The sequence below is a fragment of the Clinocottus analis genome, unplaced genomic scaffold (genome assembly GCF_023055335.1).
Source record: "Clinocottus analis isolate CAN_PGR_092001 unplaced genomic scaffold, fCliAna1.0.p SCAF_10, whole genome shotgun sequence".
Taxonomy (NCBI): Eukaryota; Metazoa; Chordata; class Actinopteri; order Perciformes; family Cottidae; genus Clinocottus; species Clinocottus analis.
In genome coordinates this window covers 3,327,353-3,355,009 of record NW_027175821.1, presented here as the reverse complement: position 1 = coordinate 3,355,009, position 27,657 = coordinate 3,327,353, and the positions used below count along the sequence as shown (strand labels likewise).

General features: G+C 43.3%; 1 protein-coding gene across 2 annotated transcripts in view; it reads right to left on the bottom strand.

Annotated features, from left to right (window-relative positions):
* The window catches only part of LOC137789273 (gamma-aminobutyric acid receptor subunit alpha-2), a 28,646-nt gene extending 11,539 nt beyond the window's left edge, over positions 1–17,107 (bottom strand). Inside the window, exons 1-8 of one of the 2 annotated variants that reach the window (XM_068582686.1) lie at positions 17,028–17,107; positions 14,907–15,101; positions 14,220–14,325; positions 12,139–12,254; positions 4,909–4,976; positions 2,454–2,674; positions 1,554–1,636; positions 474–617 (exon numbers count right to left, since the gene is read on the bottom strand). In XM_068582686.1, coding sequence (XP_068438787.1) covers positions 474–617; positions 1,554–1,636; positions 2,454–2,674; positions 4,909–4,976; positions 12,139–12,254; positions 14,220–14,290 — 703 coding nt within the window. In that variant the 5' untranslated portion in view covers positions 14,291–14,325; positions 14,907–15,101; positions 17,028–17,107. Of the gene's footprint in view, positions 1–473; positions 618–1,553; positions 1,637–2,453; positions 2,675–4,908; positions 4,977–12,138; positions 12,255–14,219; positions 14,326–14,906; positions 15,342–17,027 lie in introns of those variants that run through there. The other variant, XM_068582677.1, reaches the window with a different exon arrangement.
* Positions 17,108–27,657: the final 10,550 nt, after the last annotated feature.

Below are 27,657 nucleotides of genomic sequence, written 5' to 3'. Positions count from 1 at the left end.
CATATGGAAGCCCGTTCCCGCCACAAAAAGTCATAATTATCAGATAATAAATCTAAATTATGAGATAAAAAGTCATAATAACTACTTTATTATCTCATATTAATGACTTGTTATCTTATTGTTATGACTTAAAAAAATATAAAGAGATTAAATGTCATAATTATGAGATAAAATGTCCCAATTATGAGATAATGAAGTGGAAATCATCAGATAAAAAGTCATTATTATGAGATAATAAAGTCTTAATTATGACTTTAAAATAAAAATTGTGGTGGAAACGGGCTTCCATACGCGGGTGTATGATAAGAAGCTATTACATATCCATATATCATTTCTTAAGTATTCAAAAAGACCAAATCCAGTTTCTTTGCCATCCCTGACACGTTCTCTGACGTCTAAAGAACATTTACCTCACAGGACGGCGGTCGGTTTAGGCGTGAGTGATGAGCATGAAGACTTCCTCTGTAGCTTACCTGTACTGGACTTGATGGTTTCCTGTCCGACCGTTTGTCCCAGCAGGTCGTACTGGTTCAGGCGGGAGCTTTCTTCTTCCACCACCACAGAGTCGGAGGCGTTCAGAGTCCAAACATAAGTCACTTCTGAGATTGTGTACGCATCTATAAAAAAAAAAAAAAGTAATAAAAAAGAAGCAGAAGAGGATAAACCCATAGGGGATACATCTGGGGCAGCTATTGATGATTTTTTCAAGAAATTACTTCAGTGACCCAAATGAAAAAGCCCTGACTATATTGTGTTTGAAGCTGGGTTTCTAGAAGAAGAAGAAGAAAAAAATAATAAATGCTGTGGAGAGAAAAAAAATCTCTCAGTGGCTGACGATGAAATTCATAAAACGCCAACAAGCAATTGATGCACAGTGACATTTGCCCTTTTCAGTCACAGCATCCACTGAATAGGACGTTTCAAAGCTCGTCTGCTAGCCTATGAATGTCTGATGAAACAGAGAAAACTCATTAAAAAAAAAAAAAAAAACATCCTGCCAATCATGTCATGCTACAGATTGCTGCATTGTCGCAATAAATGAGCTTCTTGGGAAATTCTATAAGCCGCCACATATAAATGCATTGACAGTACATTGAATTAATGTGAGAAGTCAAGGCATTTCAGACATGACCCACCATGTACTGGGGGCTCTGATACTCAACTATCCTTTGTTGTTTTTAAAAAAAAAATCAAGATCTTAAAAGAAGCATGAAGCAAAAATTCTTCATCCAAATGTAAAGAAGCCACAGCAATAAAATAGGATTTACAACCGATTAAAATTTACAAAATAAAACATTTGGATGAGTTTAGAGTCCCCATATTTCCCAGTGACATTTCCAATCAGTCCTTTATTAGTCTGTTAATCTATATACATTTATTTAATTGCTGCACTTTGTTAAAATTTGAAGTGCGTCCTTGCTAAAAAAGTGACCATGAACTCCAGCGGGTTGGTTCTTAGGCTCTCGTAGTAAGCAAAAAAAACAACAAGAAATAAAGAAAATAGCATTTTACTTAAATGCCCCTCAGGCGCTATCATCATCAGAGTTACTCACAGCTGCCAAATTTTAGTGGACAGGAATGAAAGTCCATGGGGAAATCCTCCAGATGCATTGGGCACTCTGCATGCACAGTTAACCTGCATCCAATTCACAGAAAATTAAGGAGACTTTGCGAATGCATGGAAAATAAAACAGCACAGATTAGGCACGGTCTCGAAAAAAAAAAATGAAAGAAGGAAGAAAGGAAAATAATAAATGCCTTCGCAAGCCTCATGCACTATTCAAGACGCTCCCCATCTGCGATGCCGTCAGACAAAACAGGATTCATCTTGACTGTAATCAGCAGAGCAAAGTAAACACGGCGCCGCAGAGGCCCGCAGAAAACAAAGGGAGGTGTGTGTGTGTGTGTGTGTGTGTGTGTGTGTGTGTGTGTGTGTGTGTGTCCAGGTGGGAATGTAAGTTTAGCGCATTGATGAGAAACCTGCATCGGATGCGACGATGCTACATCGTTCAACCGCCGTAAAAAATACCTCCGATAGCTTAGCATTCACATGGACTTTTCTTAATAAAAAGGTAAGTTGACCAAAAGGTAAGTTGTGATGTGTGAAGAATGTATTTCATAGTGTATCGCTTGTGTGTGAGCGTTAGCATTCAGGAAGGCGAGACGTCGTTAGCTACGAGGATCGACCGCGCCTTCACGCCTCCACGATGAATATGACGCTACAGCTAGCAGCCTGTTAGCTTAGCTTAACACAACCAGGGGTAAACAGCTGTAGCCTGGCTATGTCCTCACCAGAGGTCACATGATTTTTACGTAGAGGGTTAAGGGCCAGACTTTTAAGCTAACGTTAGCTCCATATTTAGCGTGCAGGCATGAGGTTGGCTTCTTATCTAACTATGTGTACGACTTTGCGACTCTTTTTTTCGGCCACGCACCACGCGGACTCGAATTACCTCATGGTGTACAGCAGAGTCCCGTCATCTTGGATCCTCAGCAGCTTGTTGGGCATGGTCATGTTGTGAGCCACGGACTTCTTCCCGTTGTGGAAGAAGGTGTCCGGAGTCCAGATCTTACTGGCCATCAGGTTGTTGAGCGGCAGAATATTCATCGGCCCGTGAAATTTCAACCTCTCATCCTTCCAGCTCTGCCGGAAGAAAACGTCTATGGTGTACTCCTGAGGGCAGAGGACATGAATAAATAATAACCAAAACTGTATTATTACTTTATTTTCATGCTTCAACTTTGCACTGTATGAAAATGAGTCCTGTTCCTGCTGAAAATGCTAAATGCTAAATAAAACAGGGCACTTTCTGCTGCCCTGTTCCATCGGAGCCGACAAGCAGCGGCTCTTCACGACTGACTTCACCTGCCACTTTTCCAAAACCTGTGCACCGGATGTCTCTCTCTCTCTCTCTCTCTCTCTCTCTCTCTCTCTCTCTCTCTCTCTCTCTCTCTCTCTCTCTCTCTCTCTCTCCCTCCCTCTGTTTGTCAACGCTCCATCAAGGTGAGGTCCGGACTCGTCGTGTTTCCTCTCAGCTCTCTGAGCCGCTGTGTTCCTATATATATATATATATATATATATATATATATATATATATATATATATATATATATATATATATATATATATATATAGCTGGCTCCGAGGCCAAAGACAACCCCCTTGACCTACAATCCTCTGCTGTCAAAAGGAGCCACAGAGAAGGAAAAGAGAAAGGTTTCGGGCAGAAAGCGCTGCACTGTGAAATGTGTGTGTGTTTGTGTGTGTTTGTGTGGTTCACGCGCAGCAAGAGAGCGCTGAGAGGGAGATAAATTCCTCCAGAGTGTTTTTCTTGTCACAGTTGAAAGGCCTCTGACGGTTAAGATCGAGGGACACTGGAACCAAAACTAAAGCCTTTCTTTTAGGGCGCATTTTTACTATTTGGGTCTATTTTTTGGGGCCATCTTTAGTGCAAAGGGCTCATAACATTGTACCCTTAAAAGAACTTGAGATGTGGGAAACATTGCTGTTAAAAAAAAGAGAGGAAACATGAGCAGTCAGCTGATCAGACCAGCCTAAACAAGTCAAATGTAAATTTCATCTGAATGGAAAATGAATGCACTTGAAGTGTCACAGATAACCCCTCAGTGTAGTTTGGATATAATCTCACTGTCTTTTCACAATTTTGGCTACATTTGGTGATGTTTTATATGTTGTATTATTGTCAACACATTCGATAAAATGACCAAAACCAACATTTCACGTGTCCTGTGTGTATTTTCTGCGTCTAATTTAGTCCAGAAAATGCTAAACACTCATTCATCAGCCGCAGCAATGCACCGCGCAACATCAAAAGGTCAACATGAGCCATGGCGTTTGTTTTGACTCCATCCCACACACGACGCTGTGCTGCCATATTCACTGGGCACATGTGTAGTGATTTTCACAATCAAACATTCTCGGTGTAAACATGAAAAAGTGAGAAAACGTAGAACTAACAATGGGAATGAGAGCGTGTGCCTGATTATATTCTGAGCGTCTTTCTTTTAAAGGCATATTAATTTGACTTGAACGTATGAATATAAACACATTTGCGTCACTTTTCCTGAACTTTTGGGGTTTCATTCTTTTCAATGACTTTTCCAGGGTCTTGAAATAACCATTTTAAAATCCATGACTTTTCCAGGTTTTGCTGTTCCCGTAGCTAACTCCCTCATGACTTCTGTCCGTTTGCTTGTTTGCGAGAGGTTTTAAAACAAGACATCAGGTGACTTGGATCTGGGATTTACTCCGAGAGCTCATTTACATTTTTCAATAATGTATTAAATTGCGTCCGAGACCTGCTCCGCATAAGTGCTGTTTTTATGTTCAACCGAGTGCCTCCTGGTTTGCATATCTTTCAGAGGCCACAGCATTGAACTCCAACGTCATAACTGCTAAATCAATGGATCAATCACTCGGAAAATGTGTCTTCGACAACAGAAAGGACGCTGATAATACGAAGCGAGGGGCGGGCGTGTTTCCGAATGATAAACAGGAAAGCCCAGGATAAACAAAGGAGTGACTTGAATAACATTCAATAATTTATAAGATGAAAATTGTCAGATGAATAGACATCGTGCCGTCGTGTGGACAACTCGTCCCACTTCAGCATTGTGTGTGTGTGTGTGTGTGTGTGTGCGTGTGTGTGTGCAGAGAGGCAGAAGGAGATGATGTAAATATGAAAGGAGGGGAAAGCCGTAATGGTACTAAAAATAAAGCAAAAGAGGCCTCTTTTCGTCTTTAAAGCATGAACAGGGAGTATAAGGCCGTCGTCTGGAGGCGTGTTGTTGTCTTGCGTTGTGTTTTTTTTGTTTGTTTTTTTCAGCAGCAAAGATGTGGGTGAATGATTAAACAACAATAAATAAATGTCCAATAGCTGCTCTCACCATGTCTGTGTCTGAAACTGGTCCAAAGCTGGTGACGTAGATGTTTGTCTTCACCTCAGTAATCCTGTCTGGATAATAGACAACAACGAGAGGCATCAACACACCAAAAGGGTTAAAAAACAACATTAAAATACTGATGAAAGACAGTTAAAATGCATTAGAGTGGAGAATATGATATTCCTTTTAACATAGCTACCAACGCACGACTGACTTCCCTCTCCTGCAACCTTATTAGAGACGTATGATGTATGTTGCATTTCATAATGCTGCTGCTTCACATCAAAGAGGCTTTTCATGGTGAAGAGGTCACAGGGAAAAGACAATGCATTTATATTTGCCATGATTAGCGCCGGCGGCTATTGTTCGCGGTCATTTCAGGGACGGATGTTGCAGCAAGAAGCCGCACATCCCCAACTCCTCAATGACGTCACTGATGTACAGAAGTTATCGACTTTATTCTTCATCAAAAACAGCAGAACTTTGGGAACAACATGGACACCCGCTGATCCTCCGCTGCAGTATCGCTGCTCCCAGAAATAGAGCGACAAACACTGCGGACAAAGATTGTTGCAGGACAGGAGAGAATCGGGAGAGTTTGTTCTTTGACCCCCTCGCCGCCGATGAGCACCGACTCCTTTTGGATGTCGTTTACCAACCACAACCCCGACAAACACTACTCATTGTGCAAGGGAGACAGAATTGATGAATGTTAGTGAATCCATCGTGAATATCTCAATTTTACTGCAGTTCAGTAGTTAAAGATGTCATTATTTAATTTGGCTTTTCACGATCAATGGCAATTTTAAAAAAATCTGTTTTTGTTAAATCCCTGGCATCTTTCTTCCAATGCCTTTTGTTCACCCATCAGAAGAGTTACAGTTCAGCTCTATGTTGTATGTTATTGGTGTGTTATCGTATATATGTGACCGGTGTGTCACAGTGGATCCCATCACAGCTCTTGTGGGATCGGACGTGGTGAGCTGCAGGGCCCGAGCTACGATTTTTTTCCGGCGTACAAAACGTGTCCTAAACGCTGGCGTTGACGCGACAGACCGGACGAGCAGAGCTCTCGTACGCTTCCTACTCCAGCGGCGAACGCCGGTCCACTCGCTGTCTCCACGCTCTCTTCAATAATTACTGAAGCTCCATCTCTCGCGCTCGGTCAATTCAAAAAAAGCTTTCACGTTTTCACTCTACACCCCGTACTACACGGCTAACGGAGTCTCACACACAAGCTAAAGGGATCATTACTTCCCCCGGCAAAGTGCCCTCGTGCGCGGTAGAGGCGCGCCGCCCGAACAGGACGTATTATGAAAATACTTTCTTATTTATAAGGTAATGTAATTCAAATGGAAGCAGGCAGGTTGCCGGGTAATAGGTGCGATCCATTTAGCGGGACGTAAGGGCGGGCGGGAGGGTGCGTTTATTTATGTAAACCAGCCCGTTGTGTGTGCGTCAGGCTGATTCAAAATGATTGGGTTCCTCCTGTGGCTCGCGTAGGCTTCCATTAGTTGGATTTATATTTTTTGGGGAGGCTCTTTGTGTGGAGACACACGTGGAAACGGCATCTCCGTGAAAACCAGGTTGGACAGTAACGGCGGTTGTTGTGCTGCACTGCGTCTTCCGCTCGTAAACATGAACGATGGGAGTTTGCATTTTTATTTATTGGTCTCGGTGGCCGCAGTGTGGGATTGTTCAACGTTGCGATGCTTTACATATCGTGTGTGTGTGTGTCGGCCATGTTTCTGTGTGACTCGAGTTGTCCCACAAGAAGCATTGAACCTCCCCCGGTCACTAATGCGACAGACCGCGACTGAGAAATCAGGAAGAGAAAAGTACATTTAGACCACATTATATGAGCTCCAGTGACATGCGGGCCATTTGACACGCTGTTTAGCATATAGATTAACAGCTCAGGCAGCAGTGACAGGCTCAGCCGATGCCGAGTGCCATAATTGTGATCAGTCATCGTTTTTTTTAAACATCTCTCTCGATCTCGGAGATTTTTTTTTCTTTTTTTAAATATACATGAGTCCAAATTTGTTGCTTGACTGAGTGCACAGGAGCAAAAATACTCATATTAATTACGTGTTAGTATTCAATAGGAGTCTAGTTATCGTGCCTTTTGAATAAATAATATCATTTGTTTTGTCTTGCGGTTTGCTTCGTTCCACCCGGGGCGTTTTCATTTACATTTATTCCTTTTTTTCTTCTCTTATTTCACCCAATTATCACCCTGTGTCATTTTGAGAAGTTATGTTTCCTTTATCTACATTGTGCCTTCCAGAGGTTGTTGATGTAATTCTTGTATATTTATGTTGTTTTCTAGCTATGCTGCATATCCAAGTGAGGTCTGACCTCTTTTACTTTTATGAAGCGCTGGTTTTCTCTTATGAAACATGTATTGTTTGTTGCTGAGCCTCATTTGTTCATGTTTGGGGTTTTGTTGCCATTACCACGTAATCATTTATACATTTTCTTTACATGATGTTCTGTATGGATTATATGGATTTCCTCTGAAAAGCCGTTTCTTGGTCTGGATTGGTCGTTGTTCGTTGTAAATGGGCTTACGTACAGTATATTTCAGGCTTATATGCAGGCGGGTTGTTGTATATTCAATAGTTAATTCTTTGTGTTATATCGCAGCGGGTCACCTTGGTTTGATGCCTCCGCCTACGAGCCAAGTTCCAGTAAACGTCCATCGTCCAAAATGTCACCAACTCATCATTTAATCACCCTATAAATCAATCGTGTGCGTTTTGTCATGTTTTACGAGGTCATGGTGGACCTTCCACCACCGAAATTCTAATCATGTTCATCCTTGAGACCGAGTGGACGTCTGAAGAAAAATTCCTCTGGAGCCATCCGGAGATATTAAGTTCAGGAGGAGCGGGTACGAAGGGACATCCTGAACACTTCCTGCCTCGGGGGCCGCAGCTGTGGCCGGTGCAGAGACGCAAAGAAGCCCAACGAGAATAAAAAGAGGTCTGGAGAGAACAAACAAATCCACCACCACACACGACAGCTCCAGTCCATTTGCGTTGCATGAGTGGAGGCAGATTGTGCAAATGCTGCATCCTCACGGTAGCAAACTCCTAAAAGCACAGGCCCCCACCCTGGGGGGAACAATCTCTGTTTACTGTTTAGAAACATCCAGAGTGCATTTAATGCTGCAGGACGTCGGGCCGCTTATTTAGAGGAACAAGGACAATACCGAAAGTTCATTTATTCAGCAACAACAGTCATAAACATGTGCTTTTTTTAATATCTTCTGAATCAGACGGACCTGCTGAACCATGTTTTGTGGGTCAGGCAAAACCCTGGCTGTGCGCGTCCCGCCGTGCATCCGCCTCAAAACGCCAACTTAACTCTCGCCAGTGTGGACAGAGAGAAAGCATCAGCGAAAAAACTAAATAATACACCGCTGAGTTGGTATCAGTAGAGTCCAGATTAGGTATCACAATACCACAACATAGCTGTTCCACCAAACCCAACTGAACAAGGCCAGTTAGCAGGAACTCGGACCACAGTGAGGATCAGAGATGTGTGACTTTATCCACGGCTACGGGCAAACTATTGCCTGTTTGTCAACACGAAGCAACATGAGCGTCCATTTTGCTTAGTTTGAGGAACGTTAGCCGGATATTCTCTGTTCTTTCAGCTCTTTGCAGTACAAAAAGGTTGCGAGATCGAGCTAAGTGCTAAATGCTATTGCAATCACTACTTCCACGCAGTGCACATCCATACACACTTAACAGACATGACAGCTATTTTCTTCATTTACAACTAAGCCAAAGGACACACTAAACAAATGATGTTGAGGTTGGACAGCTACTTTTAGTAGAGAGCTGTGAGATCGAGCTGAAAACACAAAGTTTCCGGCGCCTTCGAATCAAATCGCTGACCTGAAAGATGCTAAAATGCCGCGGTGGAACTGCAGAGATGCGTGATGACTATCTGCGGGCTTGTCGAGCGACAACCGTTCCCATAACACACAGAGAGACATGGTCACATTCGACCCGATGCGTATATGGAAACATCGATTAGCGCGGCTTCAAATGTTCCTTGTTAAGAATGCAACTGTTAAAACAGACGACCGAGATAGTCTGCGAGGCTTTACATGGCAGACATCTGTGCTTTGAGGTTTGTATTTTTCTTCGGTTGGAGACGTAACCGCAAACCAACCGAACCACATTTCATTTTGGTCCGTTGGTTTTTGACAAAAGAAATCTTGCTTTAAAAGCCGAGACATAACGTATTTACGCTGTGAGCGTCAAGTCATGTTTAGACGACACAAAACAAGTTAGTAGCAGGAATGTGAACGTGAACAGAAGTGAGCGGCCTCGCAGTCACGCTAACGATGACGCGGGAGCAAACCGAGCTTTCTGCGTTCGCTCTCTGCAGCCGGGCTCCATTTCAGTGAAAGTGACAGAAATTGCCGCATTTTAAAAGAGCTTGGTATTGAGCTTCAACGCGTGAAACAGACGACAAGTATGAACAATAAATGCTGGATTAAACCGGTTACGGACCGGATGCGGTCCACAGTAACTCCGCTATGGGCACCAGACCTGGTTAGCCATCAGCTGGCTGTGGGTGTGTTGTGTTTTCTATAAATACATTCAAGAGAAATGTGCGGCCTTAACCCACAAAGAGATTCCCTCATTGTTGAAACGATTACAGTTGTTGTCTCTCTCTCTCTCTCTCTCTCTCTCTCTCTCTCTCTCCCCTGAAACCCTCCCGGAGCCCCAGGGGGACACGTGGGTTCGTCTTGAAAACCTCTGCCCTAGATTCCTCTTCTCCATCTTCATCATCATTTGATTATCAGCGGGGAGCCGTGAAATGTTTTTTCCGCTCGCATCTCTCCGCCGCTCGCTGCGACGAGAGCCGGCAGAGGGGAGGGGAGAGGTGTAGATGTCTCACGTCTGAGACAACACGCCCAAACGCTAACGCCGCCTCCTGTGGACAACATAACGCAGTCTGTGGGGACGGTTTCTTTGGGCCTGAAACGGTGTTCTGAGGAGTGTGAGGGTTTTTCTCAGGGTGCTCAAGTTTGTGGTTTTGTTATCGAGGAGTCATCACGTCGCACAGGTGTTCCTGTTATTCTGTCCAGACACACAGGACAACAAACACACTGAATCAAAGGACTATGAGGCAAAATACATTTATAATAACATTAATACGTTCTGTATGTATGAAGGTAATGTGTAATGATGCTGTAAATAAATGATCACATATTTATAGATTCATACAGTAAGATTACATACAGTATATACATAGTGCTCTCTCTCTCTCTCTCTCTCTCTCTCTCTCTCTCTCTCTCTCTCTCTCTCTCTTTCTCTCTCGCTCTCTCTCTCTCTCTCTCTCTCTGATATATATATATATATATATAAATATTTCAAAAATATACATAGCATATATATAATATATATATATATATATATTTCTTTTACATATATTTTATATTTATATATAAATGTATATATATACATATATAGCTTATATATAGCTTATATATATATGCTACATTGATTTCTCTCTCTATATATTTTATATATATAAATATATTTTCATGTATAATTTCTTTTTACAAAGTATACATTGATTTGATTGATACCTCTCTTTCTATATATAAGCATATATATATATATATATGTATATATATATATACATATATATATATATATATATATATATATATATATAAATATATATATATGTAAAAATATATATATACATAGCTAATATATATATTTTTTTTAATTTTGAGAGACACAGTACTTGAACCATACAAACTGCCTCCCTCTGTCCCAGAATCCAGTGTATGTGTGAGTGAACACCCTCGTGCCGCTGTGGTGAACGTGTGATGGACTGAGGCTCAGTGGAGCGTCAACGTGTTGCCCACAGATGAGACATGAAGATCTAATGTGTCTACAATGTGTGAAGCCACTTCCCTCTTCCTGGATGGAGTCCTGCTCCTCCATGTCGCCCCGTGTACATTAATGCCTTTAAAGCTGCCACAGCTTGAGTGTTGGGAGGTTTTGCTCCCGCTGGGCCCAAGCTGGTAAAAAAAAAAGAGGATGTACTTGTGGTACTGTAGGACACTTGGTAGGAAAGCGTTCCATTTAATGTTTTATGTCCATGTTTTATTTCAGAGCTCCCTTAGCCTTTAACGCGACCACTCCTCCAGAGCTGCCTGTTGGAGGAGTCGTTAGTTAATGTCGTCGCATTGATTCAAATCGCATGGATCTACAATCCACTGCATTCATTATGGAAAGTGCCGGGTGCCAACTTGAAATTGGCAAGAAAACCTACTGGTGTTCACATTTTCTAGGAAAGCATCCAGTATATATGTTGGTGCAATAGCCCCATTTGATGGAAAATCCCGTGAAGGTCCGATTGTGTCGCAATCGGCCAAACATGTCTGCTTCTCCTCCTCGGTGGATGCGCCATAGCAGCACCATGACTGGTGGTCCAGCTGTACGGGCTGAGCGCTGCCAAGCCAAAGGAGGTCTGCTCCCCATATGGCGGCTCCTGGACTGGGCCGATGGCCCCGGGAATTTGAATTTCAAATGGCACCAAATCCTGAGGGAGGAGCTCAGCTTTGGGGGGCGAAGGAAGGGCCAAGAAATGAGATGCCAAACATGGAAGGATGATGTGAGAGGTGAGGACGGAGAGGAGGGAGCACAAGAGGAGAGACATGATCCTCATCGAATTAACACAAAAGCCGTTGTGTCAATAACGACAGACAATCTGAGGCTTTCAGGCCGCACAACCAAAAGAAGTGCCAACACAAATATAGATGAAGATCCGCATGGTCCAAAGTTTCCAATGTTTCACTTCAGCCGTGTCCCCGAAGCCAAACCAGCAATACAGCCGTGCAGCTTCAACCCAACTGAAGCTGCACCCACACAGCGAGAAGCTCGCCCTTTTACGGGGTTAAACGCGGCCAGTTTGGCTGCTGCGACTTTCCAGGAAGTGGAGCGAGTGTTATATAACATATAACCCGAATGTTTTGTGCACAGAGTGTGTTTGTCAGTTTTGTTCTTAGGGGATTGTTGCCAAAAGGTCATCGGGGCTACAAAATGAATGTTAAATGAAGTGTTCTCCCTCCACATGAGCAATCAACCGTTTTACAAAAAAAGAGCTGTTTCGTAATAAATGGCAGCGCAAAAGTTTAGACAGCGTCATGTGAAAAAGTACAGATATTAAACGATGAAGTTGTGGCCTTACCCCCAAGGCCCGGTCGGAGACGGTTGTCGTATCCGTCCAGCAGGCTGTCCAGGATGCGCGTGAACAGGGTGATGTTGGTTTTGAAGGCATCAGATGTGGCATCGGCGTTCACTGACCTGGTGGACGGACACACAAAAGCACCGTGACCACCAAAAGGGGAACACTCACACAGGAATGTGTTTGATTAAATTGTGAAAATGGGTTTGGACTCATGACTGTGTTTTCCACTGAGGCCTGATTTATGGGCACAAAACAAAAAAAAGGGGGTCGTCATTATCTGGCAGGAACTTCATACGTGCCCACACAGAGACGCACACACACACACACACACACACACACACACAGTGTTCCTCATCCACGTGGATGACCCAGTTCAAGGCAGAACGTTTGTGAGCCATCTGATCTCGGAGCCAAAACACAACTGAATATGCAAATGCAATCAGAGCTACAGATTCACGGTGACTATACGCTCAGATCAGATGCTACATTAACGCTCCACATCTTCGCCACTGTTGAAAGTGAAAAAAAAGCCAGAGGTTATATGGTCATATTTCACTTGAAGCAGAGAATGTCCATATAATATTAATCATTCCCGCACATCTGGGTATTTTCTGTTTGGACCACATTCTTCCAATTAGTCAGAGTGTTGAATGAACGTAGCCGACTTACAATGATTTAACCTTCTTATGCAGAGTCGTTGGTTATAACCTACTAGGATATAAATATTTAATGTGTTTTGTAGTACATTATGTTCTCTTATATAGCAACAGCTATGCCACAGTGGAAGTTATAGGGAACTATAGCGGCTAGCTGTTTTTTTTGTGGCGCAGTTAGCATTCAACCTGCATTAGCATCCAACCTGCATTAGCATGTGTGAGCAAATGCTAATATCATCGGTTCACGCACCGATCCAGCTAATTATCATCGCTACGTCTTAACATCAGCATGCTAACGTTAGCCGTCCGACTCGCTAACCGTCCTTCGAGGCTCGCTCGGAAAGCAGCGTTAGCTAACAAAAATAAAAGCGAGCAGCTTTGCTTTATGTTAATATCACAGAGGAGACATTTCACAACTGTCTCGGCTCATACATATACAATACTTTTATACTTCTTCGGAAGTTTCAATAACTCGGGGTGAAAATGGCTGCACAACCCCCCGTATGTGTGTGTGTGTGCGTCTGTAATACTGTAAAGTACGAGCCGCCAGGCAGAATCCCAACGTAATTACTTGTGTTATTTACAGCTGCGCTTTTACTACTGTGACACGTGAAAATGTATTCTGGGAAGAGAAGGGCCTCTGGATGGACGGGGGGGTTTCAGAACAATGGAGGGGCATTGTACAAATGATAGCTTTATGGATTCAGTGGGCCTTTATATTTTTTTGTGCGTTGCCGCTCATGCCTCTGACATCAGCTGTTTCCTTCCTTTTGTCAACTGTCATCAAGCCCGAGCTCCGGAGCGACCGACACTGTCACTCCCAATTGTCTCTGGAAAGACACCTTTACACCTCGTGCGATAACGTGAGATGTCCTCTGATGAAATAGTGGGTGAAGCAAAAAAGGGCAGTGCAAAGCAGGTTTGACACATTTCTATATATATATATATATATATATATATATATATATATATATATATATATATATATATATATATATATATATATTTATATATATATATATATATATATATGTCAATTTAAAATAATTAGACCTCCTAAATATATGTGTGTCAATACCGTGTATTGATGGATGCATTCTCCTTGAAACACAGGTCAATCTTCCAGGGTGATATATCGGCTGTGGCTATTACCCTTAATTAGAATAGGCTATTAAACCAGATTAATACCCCGTTTCAGATAATGAAAACTCAAGCTTAGTGGATGGAATGTGTAATATCAAATAACCCAAACCCAGTATGGATTGCTCATGGCCTATATTAGATATTGGCACTACACCCGCGGGTCATTATTTGTGTATGCCCGCCTCTCCTCGTGCGCATTAAGTGTCCGCTGATAGCGTGTCCGGTGCGCGCTCCCGTGCGCCCTCGAGCCGTCCCGTCTCCCCCCCGTTCAGGAGGACTCACCTGGTTTTCCAGAGAGCTGTGAGCGCCAGCAGGCAGACGAGGAGCGGAGGAGCGCTCTCTCTGCTCCACATGGCTGCTTCCACACCGACACGCAGCAGGACAGCCGCTGCAAGAGAGAGGAGGAGGAGGAGGAGGAGGAAGGAAGGAAGGAAGGAAGGAAGGAAGGAAAAGGACTCAGCTTTTTAGACACGCCGTGACACGGCCACGGGACTCATATGTCGACTCGTGCAGCCATTGCATCCATCATCACTTGTTTCATGGGGATTCCCTTCAGCACGCGAGCGAAATATTAAATAAATAAATAAAATAGACGAAGAAGAAGGAGAAGAAGAAGCAACTGGCAGCAATTAGTATTCACGTCCCACGCCTCCACTCGCGGAACATTTTTCCAAAAAATACAGGATCAGGTCAGTCCACCAATTTAGACGATACAAAAAGCATGTTTTTTTTTAATGAAATGCAGAAAATTAGCAATAATACAAAATGTGGGATCAAGCTGCGTTCCTACAATTTCTAGCGTGATAAATAATAAACACAATAATCGTTTTTCTTTGTGTCTGATTAAGGAGAGAGGAGGTGGTTTTCATATATATATATATATATATATATATATATATATATATATATATATATATATATATATATATATATATATATATATACAACATACAAAATAAAAAGACTCACCTCAAGTGCACAAAGTACCTGCTGCAGCTGGAATCGTCGAAGATGCAAGAAAGTTGCAGAGGAATCACCGCTGGCTGCTGCTGTGAGGAGACTGAATGAGTGCGATGTGTCATGAGAACAAAGCTGCCAGCTGATAGATCATGTTCCCGGACAGCAGCAGGAATGCAGCCCCAATGCACCGGCTAGCATAGTGTCCTGGAAATGAACCAACAAAACAGAAACACCAAAAAATGATATCAATGGAGATGGACAAAAAAAAAATGGAGTAAATGCTCCTTTTTTTCCTCTCTCTCTCTCTCTCTTTCTTTTTCTTTAAAAAAAAATAAATAAATGGAAAAGCAGCAGATCCCAGCGTCAAATTGCCCTGTTCAGCAATCCCCCCTCAGCTGCTGAAAAGCTCGATGTGATTCGTGATAAGCAAGAAGCACATCTCAGTCTCCCTCATCTCACACACACACACACACACACACACACACACACACACACACACACACACACACACACACACACACACACACACACACACACTCACACAAAAACTACAAAGGCTGAGCAGCAGGAACACTGGGTCCTAGAGACAGTTTTTCATACACCGAGCATCCTCCCTCCCTCCCTTTCTTCCTTCCTTCCTTCCTCCCTCCCTCCCTCCCTCTCTTCCTCCCTTGCTCCCTTCCTTCCTTCCTCTCCTCTCCTTGGTGTGTGAGGGTGGAAATTAGTGTTACTTCCACTCACTGGTCACACACACTGGATCCGTATCGATGATGCAAAACAGTTTGACTTGGTGGCGTTTAGCTGTGATGGAAAAACGTCGGTTTTCATGGGTTCAACCATTTTGGGGAGACAGATGTGTTTGAGGTGCTGCTGCTGCTCAGAGCTCACAAAAAAAAAACCCAGCGATAAAAGTTTAGACAAGATGGAGATTTAATTTGGGCTAACTTTAGCAACCAAATTGACAAATGGGCTGTCAGTGCAACTTTAGCCCTGCCTTGTGGTTGCATGTGTGTGTCAATACTCTCCAGAGCCTTGATTTCTGTTTGTTTTTCTCCTTTTAAATATGTGTGTGTGTGTGTGTGTGTGTGTGTGTGTGTGTGTGTGTGTGTGTGTGTGTGTGTGTGTGTGTGTGTGTGTGTGTGTGTGTGTGTGGCATTAAACAAAATAAATAAACTGAAAGTAAATCATTGCAATTCAAACTATTTTCTTTGCTTTCCCATGTGGAGCTTTTGGAGCTGTTCCTTCAGCTCCACGTGGACTCACATGGGAAAAGTCTTTCATTGGAGAAGTAAAAAACTCTACGTCCGTCGCGCCAACTACTTTTTCTGTTCATAACAAGTTTGCATGTTCTCCCCGTGTCAGCGTGGGTTCCCTCCGGGTTCTCCGGCTTCCTCCCAAAGACATGCAGCTCAGGTTAATTGGACTCTAAATTGAGGTGAATGGTCGTCTGTCTCTATATGTGCCCTGCAATACACTGGAGACTTGTCCAGGGTGAACTCTGCCTTCGCCCAAGGACCGCTGGCATCGCCCTAAACAGGATAAGCGTTCAGATGACGGATGCATTTCGTCGTGTTCCTGCAGCATCTGAATATATTTGGTCTGTGGATTTGAGAAAGTTAAGTTGGTAAAAATTGACTTGCATTTGTGTAATTTGCATATGGCTCATGTGTTGTCAATGCTTTTATTACATTCATTATTTCCCAGTTTACATTGTGCTCAGATCATGCACTAGCTCATATTACTGTCATGGGAGATCAGTAGGAACCTGACAGCCAATCTTTGCCCCGCAGCCTCTCAATAGGTCACTGCAGCCTCCGATTCTCTGAGTCTATAAATCTGCTGCCGTGTTGAATAAATAAAGCAGGGTTGTGCTGTGTGGCAAGTATCTGTAGCAGATGCTCAGACAGTTTGGGAACAGGACAACAGAGCTTTAAGGGAGGCCTGGTGACTGATAACACCCAGATTTAAGAGGCAGCGAAGGGAGTACTCACACACACACACACACACACATAGATCAAAACACAGCGCTGGACCTCGGGGGTCGGACCATTATCAAGCAGTCGCATGCTTTCCACATGCTGCACTTCAGACTGGAAGGCTTGTCTCATCGATCTCTCCTCTAATCCATACCTGTGACAGGTGATCGATGAGGCAGGTGGCCTCATAACGGTGACCCTCAGGCCGTCAAGTCCGACAAGGCAGGCGGGAAACAGCCGGCTGAGGAATGAACAACGGCACCAAGGACAAAAACACAACTAACAAATCCTTTCCTTTTTATACATACATATAGTATTTTATACCTGGACATGGATTGTGGTTATTTTGACCGTGTACCATACGTATACTACTCGTTATATGAATAGTTTCTGTCGTGTTCATGTAATTTGCTGTAACTCTGTTACGTTGCTCCTTCTGGTCACATGACATCTGTTGCTTGTGTCCATCCTGATAGAGGATCCTCCTCTGTTGCTCTCCTGAAGGTTTCTCCCCTTTTCTTTCCCCTGTGAGAGGGTTTTTACTGTCTTTATTTAGGGGGGGTTTCCTGATCCGATGTGATGCAAATCTTGTATTTGTGATTTTGGGCTCGACAAAATAAACTGAATTGAAAACTGGACGGGTTCCAGCCGCTGGCCGAGCCGCGTTGCACGCTCTTACAGCACGTTGTTTGTTGCCAGATGTTGCATCACACCCGGCCACGCAGGGCCTGAGTGAGTCCCCAGCTGGGCACAACGAGTGACAATGCATATTGATCAGGTCCACGTCTCGAGGAAGGGAACCGAATGATTCAGTGTGGCTGTGAATATTTCATCAAAACCAAAAATGGAACGCTTCTTTTTAAAAAAAATGTTTTTATCCCTGTCGCCTCTGGTTGTGTGTGTTGCAATGATGTGTGGAAGGGAAAGTCCTCCTGGAGTTACCGCGGTACTCACGCTACTGTGATTTATGTCACTTTGATGGCAGTAAATATGAATAGTGCAGTCCAAGTGTGCAGAGTGTTTCATGGCGAGCGTAAATAATGGAGGGCTGAGTGATTCCAATCTGTCCCTCCGGCGGCGGCAGACTCGTCCACAGAAGCGCTTGTTTGTTCTTTTAAAAAGCGACGGATTACCTGTAAATGGTGAGAATACCAGGGGAGCGATTACAAATGCAGATGCAGACGGGCCAGGAAGTGACTGATGTGCTTTCAGCCGGTGGGGAGGGGAGACCCGCTCGATAACGATCAGGTCGATCAAAAAAAAAAAAGAAGAAGAAGAAGAAGGAGGAGGAGAGGAAGCAGGTGACAGAAAAGTGTGCTGCTGCTGCATTTAAATACACTGATTGCATCCTCTTCCTCGGCAGAGTAGCTATGAAACATGTGCATCTAAATATAGTCAAAGGCAGCTGTCTGTGCACCCCAAAAAACGATTGCTCGTTAGAGAATGAAAAACAATAGAATGACATGCTTCACGGCCATGTGGGGTGATATGACTCGCAGAAATACACACACACACACACACACACACACACACACACACACACACACACACACACACACACACACACACACACACACTCACTTAACACAGTATCTATAACTCCTCATCTGGAAACAGATGTGGCTCACAAAGTCGTCTCCGTCGCCGCTGGTTGGATGGATTCTCCGTCTATTGGTGGAGTACCTGAGCCGCTCATGCGGCGTGTTGTTGTCAGCTGCATGTCAGCGTGAGTCGGTTCACCGGGCGCTGCTGGAAACGCTAAACCAGTCAGTCTCAGGCCGGTTACCTCGGCAACAAGCTATGCATGGCCAAAGAACGATGTTGTGAGAGAGAGAAGAAGAAAAAAAGAGAAGAAGATGATGAAGAGCTCGTCGAGAAAGCTATGACACTCTTAAAGTGATAGGTCACCCTGCAAAATATCCTTCTGCAATATACACAGCGCAGCCAAACACACACACACACACACACACACACACACACACACACACACACACACACACACACACACACACACACACACACACACACACACAACAGCTATATTGAACCAGCTGACATGCAGCGTTGCCTTTGTGTTCACCTTTGCAAACAATGTGCTCGCAAGTGTTTCTTTCTTACTTGCATTCTCTGTAATGGTCAGCAGGGGGCGACTCCTCTGGTTGTCTATATAAATGACTCTACTTCTCTCGTGATTTATTCCATCAGTAAATATTGTAAACATGAGTTTATGCTCTCCGTTTAGTTTCAAGTCTTCCTCAATTAGCATGAAGTTAGTTTTGTAAATGTAAGAGCTGCTTAACGGCTGGATTTCCTCTTCCTTTGCTATTTGGGAAATTACACCTGAGAGTTGAACGAGCACACTGAATATGAGTATATGATATATTAGTACTTGTTAATATATGTCCTGTTAAAGACTACATACCAAAAAGCGTCTGATTGACAGGTGCAGAGCAGAAACGCCTCAGCTCTGCACCCCGAGAGCCACAGACGGAGACAAATTAAAGTTCACCGAGAGTTCACGTCTTCGGCTGCCAGATGATCTCACCGCTACAAAATGCTGAGGCCACGTCTCTTCCCCCCCCCCCCCCCCTCCTCCACACACACACACACACACACACACACACACACACACACACACACACACACACACACACCTCCCTCTACCCTTCTTCTATCTTATATAACTCTACAGATGAATCACCGGCACATTTAGCTCATGAAAATTAAAAAGGTCGCTTTCCTGACCTTGCTGATGCTATTTATGCCGCGGAAGTATATTCTGCACCCGCTGTTGCTAATTTCCCTTCAGGTTACCAAGGAAACTAAAGCCAGTGCGAGTTGACGGCCCTCCGCGTTTAGCCGCTCGCGTTGTGTGTGGCGTCTTCGGCTGCGGAGTTTTCTACAGTAATATTCCCCTTTATATATATATATATATATATATATATATATATATATCCACGGCTAAATTTAACTGGCGAGCCGGTGGACACAGACAGCAGAGAGGTAAACCGTGGGCTCCCACACCTGGAGCCCACAGCTCAGCATCACGATGCAGAAGAGAGAGAGAGAGAGAGAGAGAGAGAGAGAGAGAGAGAGAGAGAGAGAGAGAGAGACAATGGAACCTGGAGGCTTCATATAGTGTCATTAAAATAGTACAAAGCTCATATTGTTTGGCGGGAATACTCGCATCGTATATGAACCGAAAGACCCAGAATTTCTTTTGAATTCTATTAATGTGCCAACACATCTTTCAATGGACCAAAGTGATAGAAGTATTTACATGTTGTAGGTAATGTTGTCATTTTATGGGGGAAATTATGACACCAAAGCATGAGACCAACTTCAATAAGCTGATTAAAAAGCTTAAGATGGTGGCTGTGGTGACGTAATACGAATAGAAGCACCAGCAGGTAGACAGGTGTCTGCAACGACCACTGCTTTGTGTGATTCAATGACGACAAACCGTAACTGGACCCTACAAGTCACTATTAGGCTTTAATGCATTTTAACCTTTTGGAAACCGTGTGCGAAAATCCTCCCGCGCCCATTTTAAGTCCCAGCATGCCCCGGTCAGACAATCTTTTGCCATGAAATAAGTCATTTTTTTCCATTTATGAACCGAACGACACAGTTTTTGGACTGAAACTCCTTCTTAACTGGCCAAGACTTTGTTTTATTGTGATTTTTGTTGCATATTATGATTCTTTAGTTCCTAATCTTTCCAAAAAGGTGTCTTATTGACCGCTCCAGGAGGCATTTTTGGGGAATCTGGCTCATTTATAGCTGTTCACAGTTTACTGTTCAATGCAGCCACCAGATGGCACAGAAGGTTTAACACTCTTTCTTCACGTTCTGAGCTTCCAGCGTCTGTTTTGATGAAGAACATCTTCAATGTCTTTTTTCCTTTGTGGTCATCGTCCATCTCTGACTTCACTCGGCATCAGGATCTTTTGTCCCGGCAGCAGTTTGATTTTTTTAATGAACACCTTTAGTTTTCAGATCTTTCCGTGTCGGTTATGTCTCGTTGCCTTGTTTCATGTGGCTTTTTTCTGGTGTTTGTTTTGTTTTTTGTCTGTTGTGTACTAGGAACCTTGTCTGTTGTTGTCTGTGGTGACAAATGAGCTTCCCCACTGGGGATTAATAAAGTTTACTCTCAATCTATCTATTGATACTTGCTGAGGGAGATCAGTTATAATGCTTTTCCAGTGATAGAGCAGCGGTTAAAACCTGACAGTGACACATTATCCTGGTTGACCTGTTGACCTTTCATATGTAATTAAAAGAGAAATATAACTTTGTGTTTCTCGTTCCCTCATCATGAAATATAATAAATAAAAGCAAACCGGTACAAAATGAAAGCATTAGTCAAGATTTTGTCAGCGAGTGATACTTCCGTTATTTAAGGATCACATATTTTGGGGCTTAATTATTATTTATGTGACTGTAATTACTGCTTTTTGAGCAGCTGCATTCATTTCTCTTGAAAACAAATCACATTTCTATTTGCGTCGATTCATTCTGTTGTTGAGAAAACAGTGTGAAGGTCGATCAGTCAGGCGAGGACAGTTTCTACCTGTTGAGTCTCTAAACACCTGCGCTGGAAGAGAAACCATCTGCATCTGTATCTCATTATGCATATGAGCGTCTGTGAAAATCACTTTATTATTTAAAAATACAAAAATGCTCACACGTGACACTATGCAACAGTAACTATGAACAAAAATAGCCATTTAATACAAATAAAACCTGAAATGTTCTACTTTTTATTCATTAAATAGACAATTTAAAAGTGCATCAATTAAAACCAAATTAATTCAAACTACTGGCTTTTGATTTAGACAAATTAAAACATTACAGCTGCAATGAGAAGCGCACGCTTACAGCAGAAATAACGATTGTTTTAGCTTCTTGAATAAGCTTTAAACAATGTACATATTTTAACCTTGTAAAGTTGTTATTGATGAATAATGTGTTGACAAATAGTTGCACATTTGGAGATACAGAAAAAAAAACAATGGCATTGTGTGTTCAAAACGTTCTTTTAGCTTTGTTTTAGGCCTCCTGAGAGAAATATCTAGCAAAAGTTAACACAGAGCAACCAGAGTCAACCAAAACAATAACTGAAAGACGCTAAATCGCTCTTTAGCGCTGAAGGGGAACTTCAGGCTCACGTGATAGTTCTCAAGCGTGATCTGCTTGTGGAGTCCACGACACGTACTGGCCCTTTAAGTGGATCCATAAATAACATAACCATTTGTCAAGACACAACTATTAAAGCCAGGTTACTCATTATGCCGTTTATTTCTCAGTTTTTTGCCGGCAGGATGCCAGCAGTATAGACGCCGGCATCACACGTGATGAGCCGGGACACAAAACTGGCGAGCTCGCCGCAGCAGATGCTGTTTTCCATGCTCACGGGGAAAGAGAAGGGGGGAAGGAGATGCCTTCAGCTCTGTCTCGTCTGCTGGGCCTGTTATCCACTCTTGTGCTTTGTAGTGACATTTTTTTAAATCTATATTTCATGCTCTTTATCTTTACACCCTGAAGAAATCTCTCATGCTGAGCAACAGGCAAAAATAAAACATGTCAGCTGTAGGGAAAGGGGCCGCTAATGATGGCATATATCTCTCGCTCACAGGTTCAGGTTGAGTGAGACAATGAATGCATTTCTTATTAACATCTGCACTCGTTCTTCCCAATGCACGCTTATCAGATTGGGCCGTGACAGTTTCTAGACCCAATGCTTTTAGCTAAACGCAGCAAGCGGCTTATCTGACGATTGTTCTTGGCCAGCAAACAGTTTAATGTAATCACTATATCATGGCGCGGAGCTTCCAGCTGTCTCAGTGACATCGCTGGCACATTTGAAGACGGTGCGGCTCGTTTTTCTGCCGAGGCTCGCTGGAGATTTATACGGCGGATATTACGGCGCTGTATTTCTGTCAAGCTAATTCATGTTAATGATGATTTATATGTTGATATGACATGATACAATCTGGTGTCGACTTAGCATCACACTGGTTTGCTTCGACCAAAAAATTGGATTTTAGCAGAAAATATACTCTGGAAATTAAGTTTGTGACACCAAGATGATCTTCACAAAGAAAAAAACACTCAATGTAATTTTTGAAGCGGGTATGCAATCAGCAGAAGTAAGAAGCTATCGCGAGGCTACAAAAGAGCCACTTTGCCAGTGAGCTAATTTTCTGCATTAATCCAAAAAACCCAATGGAAAAAATCCCACCCAGTGCGATGCTAACTGCTAACTGCACCACTTTATGCCCCCCTAATGAAAGTCCAAAACAACATTTCCAGGTAAAATCACACGTTTTCCATCGATCAGAAGTGGCACAATAGCGCAACAGACCGACCAATGAGACTTTAAAAACAATAGTTAACAAGTAATGAAACGTCCTGACACTGCAGTTTCCCTCAGCTGTTTATAACAACAGTATGCTACTTTAAGTATAAGAATTTTTATTTTGTTCAAACCCTTATTCGTTGAGCAAACCAGTACATGCTAGCAGTAATTTGAAGCGCTGTAAACAAGCTAACTGTTCGCTAGCTGTCCAGCAACAAAGTCAAAGTTAGCGACTAGCTTGTGGACATAACGGATTTACCGTTAGCATCGGTGGAGAAAGAGACAGATGGAGTGAGAAGGAACAGTAGACACACAGTCGACAGATTGACAAACAAATGCTAAAGTTGCTACGCGTCTGCGTGCAAAAGCAACTTTTTCCGGTGACGCGCTTTGCTCATCAGAGCAAAAGAGATCGTGGAACACAAGTTAAATGTCCTCCAGTGTATTTGTGCGGTTAGCTAATCACCAGCTCGGACCAACACAAGAGAAGGACTTCAACATGCGACCTGTGTCGAGAATTCAGCGCACAATGAAGTTACAACGTGAAGCCAGGATTTGTCTAACATGTTTAATTGTGTTTCTTCAAAACAGTGCATCGGATAATGACTAATAGATGGAACAATAGTTAATAAAAAGAAAAATCTGCATATCGACTGTGAAGACATGAAAAGAAATCAAGTCGAAACGACGCAGTGTTAGTACCATGGTTTGTATACTCTTTAGATAAATTCAACATGGCATCCATACAGAGTACACAATATTCACACCGTTTTCATTTCCACAAGTCCATTTGTTTCAGGCGATGTTGCAGGCAATCACCTGCAAAGCAATGCGTTTAAAGCTCGGCACTGTTGTTCAAATATTAGCACAACTCGAGTGTCAGTGTTTGATTGTGAGTGGAATTTAATTAAAGTGTTGATCTTAAACCTTCACATCATGGAAAAGCATTGTGATGAGTCCTTTGGTGCCGCTTTAGGGTTATGTCAGGAAGCTATTTAAGGTTGTGTGAACACTGTATATCGTGTCCTTTGCTTTTGTTTACATTATTGCTGTCTTTGTGTGGCTTATCCAATCCTCTAAATATTGCTGTAACTCGTGCTCCTACTATCGAGCGTCATTGTTGAGGGTTTCCGCCACGATCGTGACTCCAGAAGTCCTTGTTCCACGTCGCCGGTGCAAACATGCAGAAATAAGGAGGTGATTGTAATTCAAATTATAATGTATTATCCTATTAACTACCCCGTGGCATTCCCATGAACTGAGTTAAGTGACGTCTTATTGCACATACACACGCGGTGTGAAAAAAACACAAATATCTCCAAAAAAGTCATGGGGAATTGGGCAAAAGAAAAAGTGACACATCTGGCATCGGACACAAAAAGTGGCGTTAGTAGAAATATAGCAAAATGTATATTCATAATACACCGTAATGTATATTGGTAGATGGCGGTACCTCCAGTAGATTATAGACACTGTTGAGTCCAAAACACCAAAATACAGTACATGAAAAAAAATATTTGACCACATTTGGCAATAAAGTTGAAGCCTATTTGTCAATTTTTTTTGCTAAAGCTTCTGTGTTTACGCCGAGAAACCCCAGATATTCGACACGAGCGGCCCTCCAACCCCCGAGTGGCACGATTTGGCCTGAAGGATTCTCATTTACGAAGACAAATGAGTGTTGAGAATAATAATATGGAGGGTAGACCTACATTGTTCCTGTGCTAATCTCTTGAGGGGGAGGCTGCGTGAAATGAAACCATTCCTCATTCAGCTGGAGAGCGTGAATCCTCCGCTGTCACGGCTCGAGCTGAACGCAGCGAGAAGCAACATCCACGTAGCTCTTTATTGCTTTTAAATCTGTGAAATCACACGCTGACGTAAGTGCAGAATCACACCGTGTGAGTGTACTGAGAGGATTTCTGGATCCAGGGGACCGATCGCAGCGCGTCGCTCCCTCTAGTGGTTCACCTCGATGAAGACATTGGAACCGAAGGGGCCTCGTGCGCCGTGTGGGACGCGACCACCGACACACACACACACGCACACACACACACACACACACGCGCTCACGTCACTCCAGGTTGTGTGTGTGAACAGACGCTCACCTGACCTGAAAGTCACACTCAGTTGACTGTATATACGAAATAGTTCAGGTTGGTCTTCTGCTCTCATACCTGACGAAGGTGAAGGTTTGAAAAAAGAAGCTACGGCACAAAAAAATATATTTAATGTATTAGTTAGTTAATTTTATAATTAATTAAATATTTCTGGCAATATTGGATTTATACTGAATTGACTGGAATTTAAAGTTCATGTTCTCATGTCACTTCCTGTACTCTTTTACACAAACACACAGCTTTCAAAGTCACCAACGAGGATGAGGAGGATGTATATTGTTGATATAAAACAAAGTAAGTCAGATAGCCCTTACATCCAGTATGTGTTGTGTCTGTAACTCACATTGAAAAAAACATAAGTGGCTTTGCTTTGTCGGTAGAAAACACTGAATTCAAACCAAGAGACACACTTTATCACGTCACATAAAAATAAAGAAGAGAAGGAAAAAACTTAAAATGTCCTCTCAGTGGTCTGTTTTTAAATTCTGCACACCGTGAATAGATGAAGCAGAAAGGGTCAGCGGGTACTGACAGTTGGACGTCTCTCCATTCTCCGCCTCACTGTTATGAAAATTCATCTTTTCAGCGCACCCGATCACGAGGAATGCAACGCAAAGTGGTTGAGCTGCTCAGTCAGCCACGCAGGACGAGCAGATGCTTGAAATTAATCTCTCATTACGAGGTAATTAATGCACCTGACTGGCACGAAGCAGGATATCTCTCTTTCTCCTGTGGCATTCAACTCTTTCAAAAGAGCCAATCATCCAACAGCAGTGTGTTGGAAATAAAACGAGAGCTTCTGAAACCACTAGAGGGAGCTTTAAGCCACGATTTACTTCAAAAGTTCTCCAATACAACAGCAAATGCCTAATTTGACCCAGTCAGCTGCACTCTGTTGCTTATGAATACATTTTTTTTTGTTTTTTTATAACTATTTGGATGTTGTCAAACTATTAAAATGACAACGAATAATCGAGAGCTCGGTGTCAGGTCGAGATTAAACTTTCCACAAACCCTGCCCCATTGTCAGCGTCTGAAAATGGCAAGCTGCGTCTGTCTGTCATGTAGAACAGCATGTTTGTCAGAAGAGAGAGAGAGAGAGAGAGAGAGAGAGAGAGAGAGAGAGAGAGAGAGAGAGAGAGAGAGAAAGAAAAGCCTCCAACCAACAACCTGGCGTTGGCAGCGCCATCAATCATGCGCACATTTGGAGCAGCAGAGTCACACCACAAAAGCATCAATCTGTTGCTGACAGGCTCCTTATTAGGACATGGGGGAGGGGGGGGGGGGGGGGGGGTGTTGTGTATTCTTAAACGTGGAGAAGTAGTTTGTGCACATTTTAGCGAGAGAGGGAGGCAATAACGACAAAGTCAATTTCACACACGGCTGCGTTTGGGGAGAGCTGGGTGGCGGCGGGCATCTTTGATCTGTCCGTCGGCCCCCGCGCGTCATAACTCCTGTTAGACTAACCCGATCGACGAAAGGGCCAACGGCCGTGACCGTGAGGATGATGCGGCCATTAGAGCGAGAAACCTGGGCAAACCAGACGTCTCCGTGTGCAGGTGTGCAAGTGGAGCCGAGCTCACACGCCGACTGCTTAACCTTCTGCTTCCACAAACCGCTCTCCGAGGAATAACACGTATCAGGCCGCGAGGAAAATATGTTCTAGATTCCCTCATCCAAAATACACAGGGGGTTCATATCTAGTTTATCGTCTTCTAATGATTCAAAAGCTCCGTTCCTGACGGATGAGAGGGGGGGGGAAATGGATGAAATGAGGAGGCCGGTTATACGCGACGTGATGACTGACATGTGTCTTTGTCCAGAGAAAGGACTCAATGACGATGCAAACCCCTCTCGAGTCACCTCTACCGGTCAGTGGCAGAACAGGACGGGGGACGGCAGAGAGGACAATCTGCCTGACGTCATGTCCGTGATATTTAGATAATAGCGTCCTTCACACATTCAGAGATCCAATTATCAGCCGTCTCCTTCATCGTCACCCCTGAAGGTCACCAATCTGCGCAAAGTCCCGATCACACGGGAAGCTATTTTTTTTGTTGTGTTGGTTTAATGTTTTACGAGCTATTAGAAGGTGGAGGGTTACACATTTGACGTGTTTTGTGTCCACAGAAATCAAGTTAAACAAAAAGCTCATGTTGTGGACGGGCTCAATTGCTCTTTTTGTCGTCTGTCTGTACATTGAATATGAAGCTACAGTACAGGCAGCCCGTTAGCTAAGCTTAGCACAACGACTGTAAACACGGGGAAACCGCTAACCTCCGAGCTAGCTTCCTGGAGTCAAG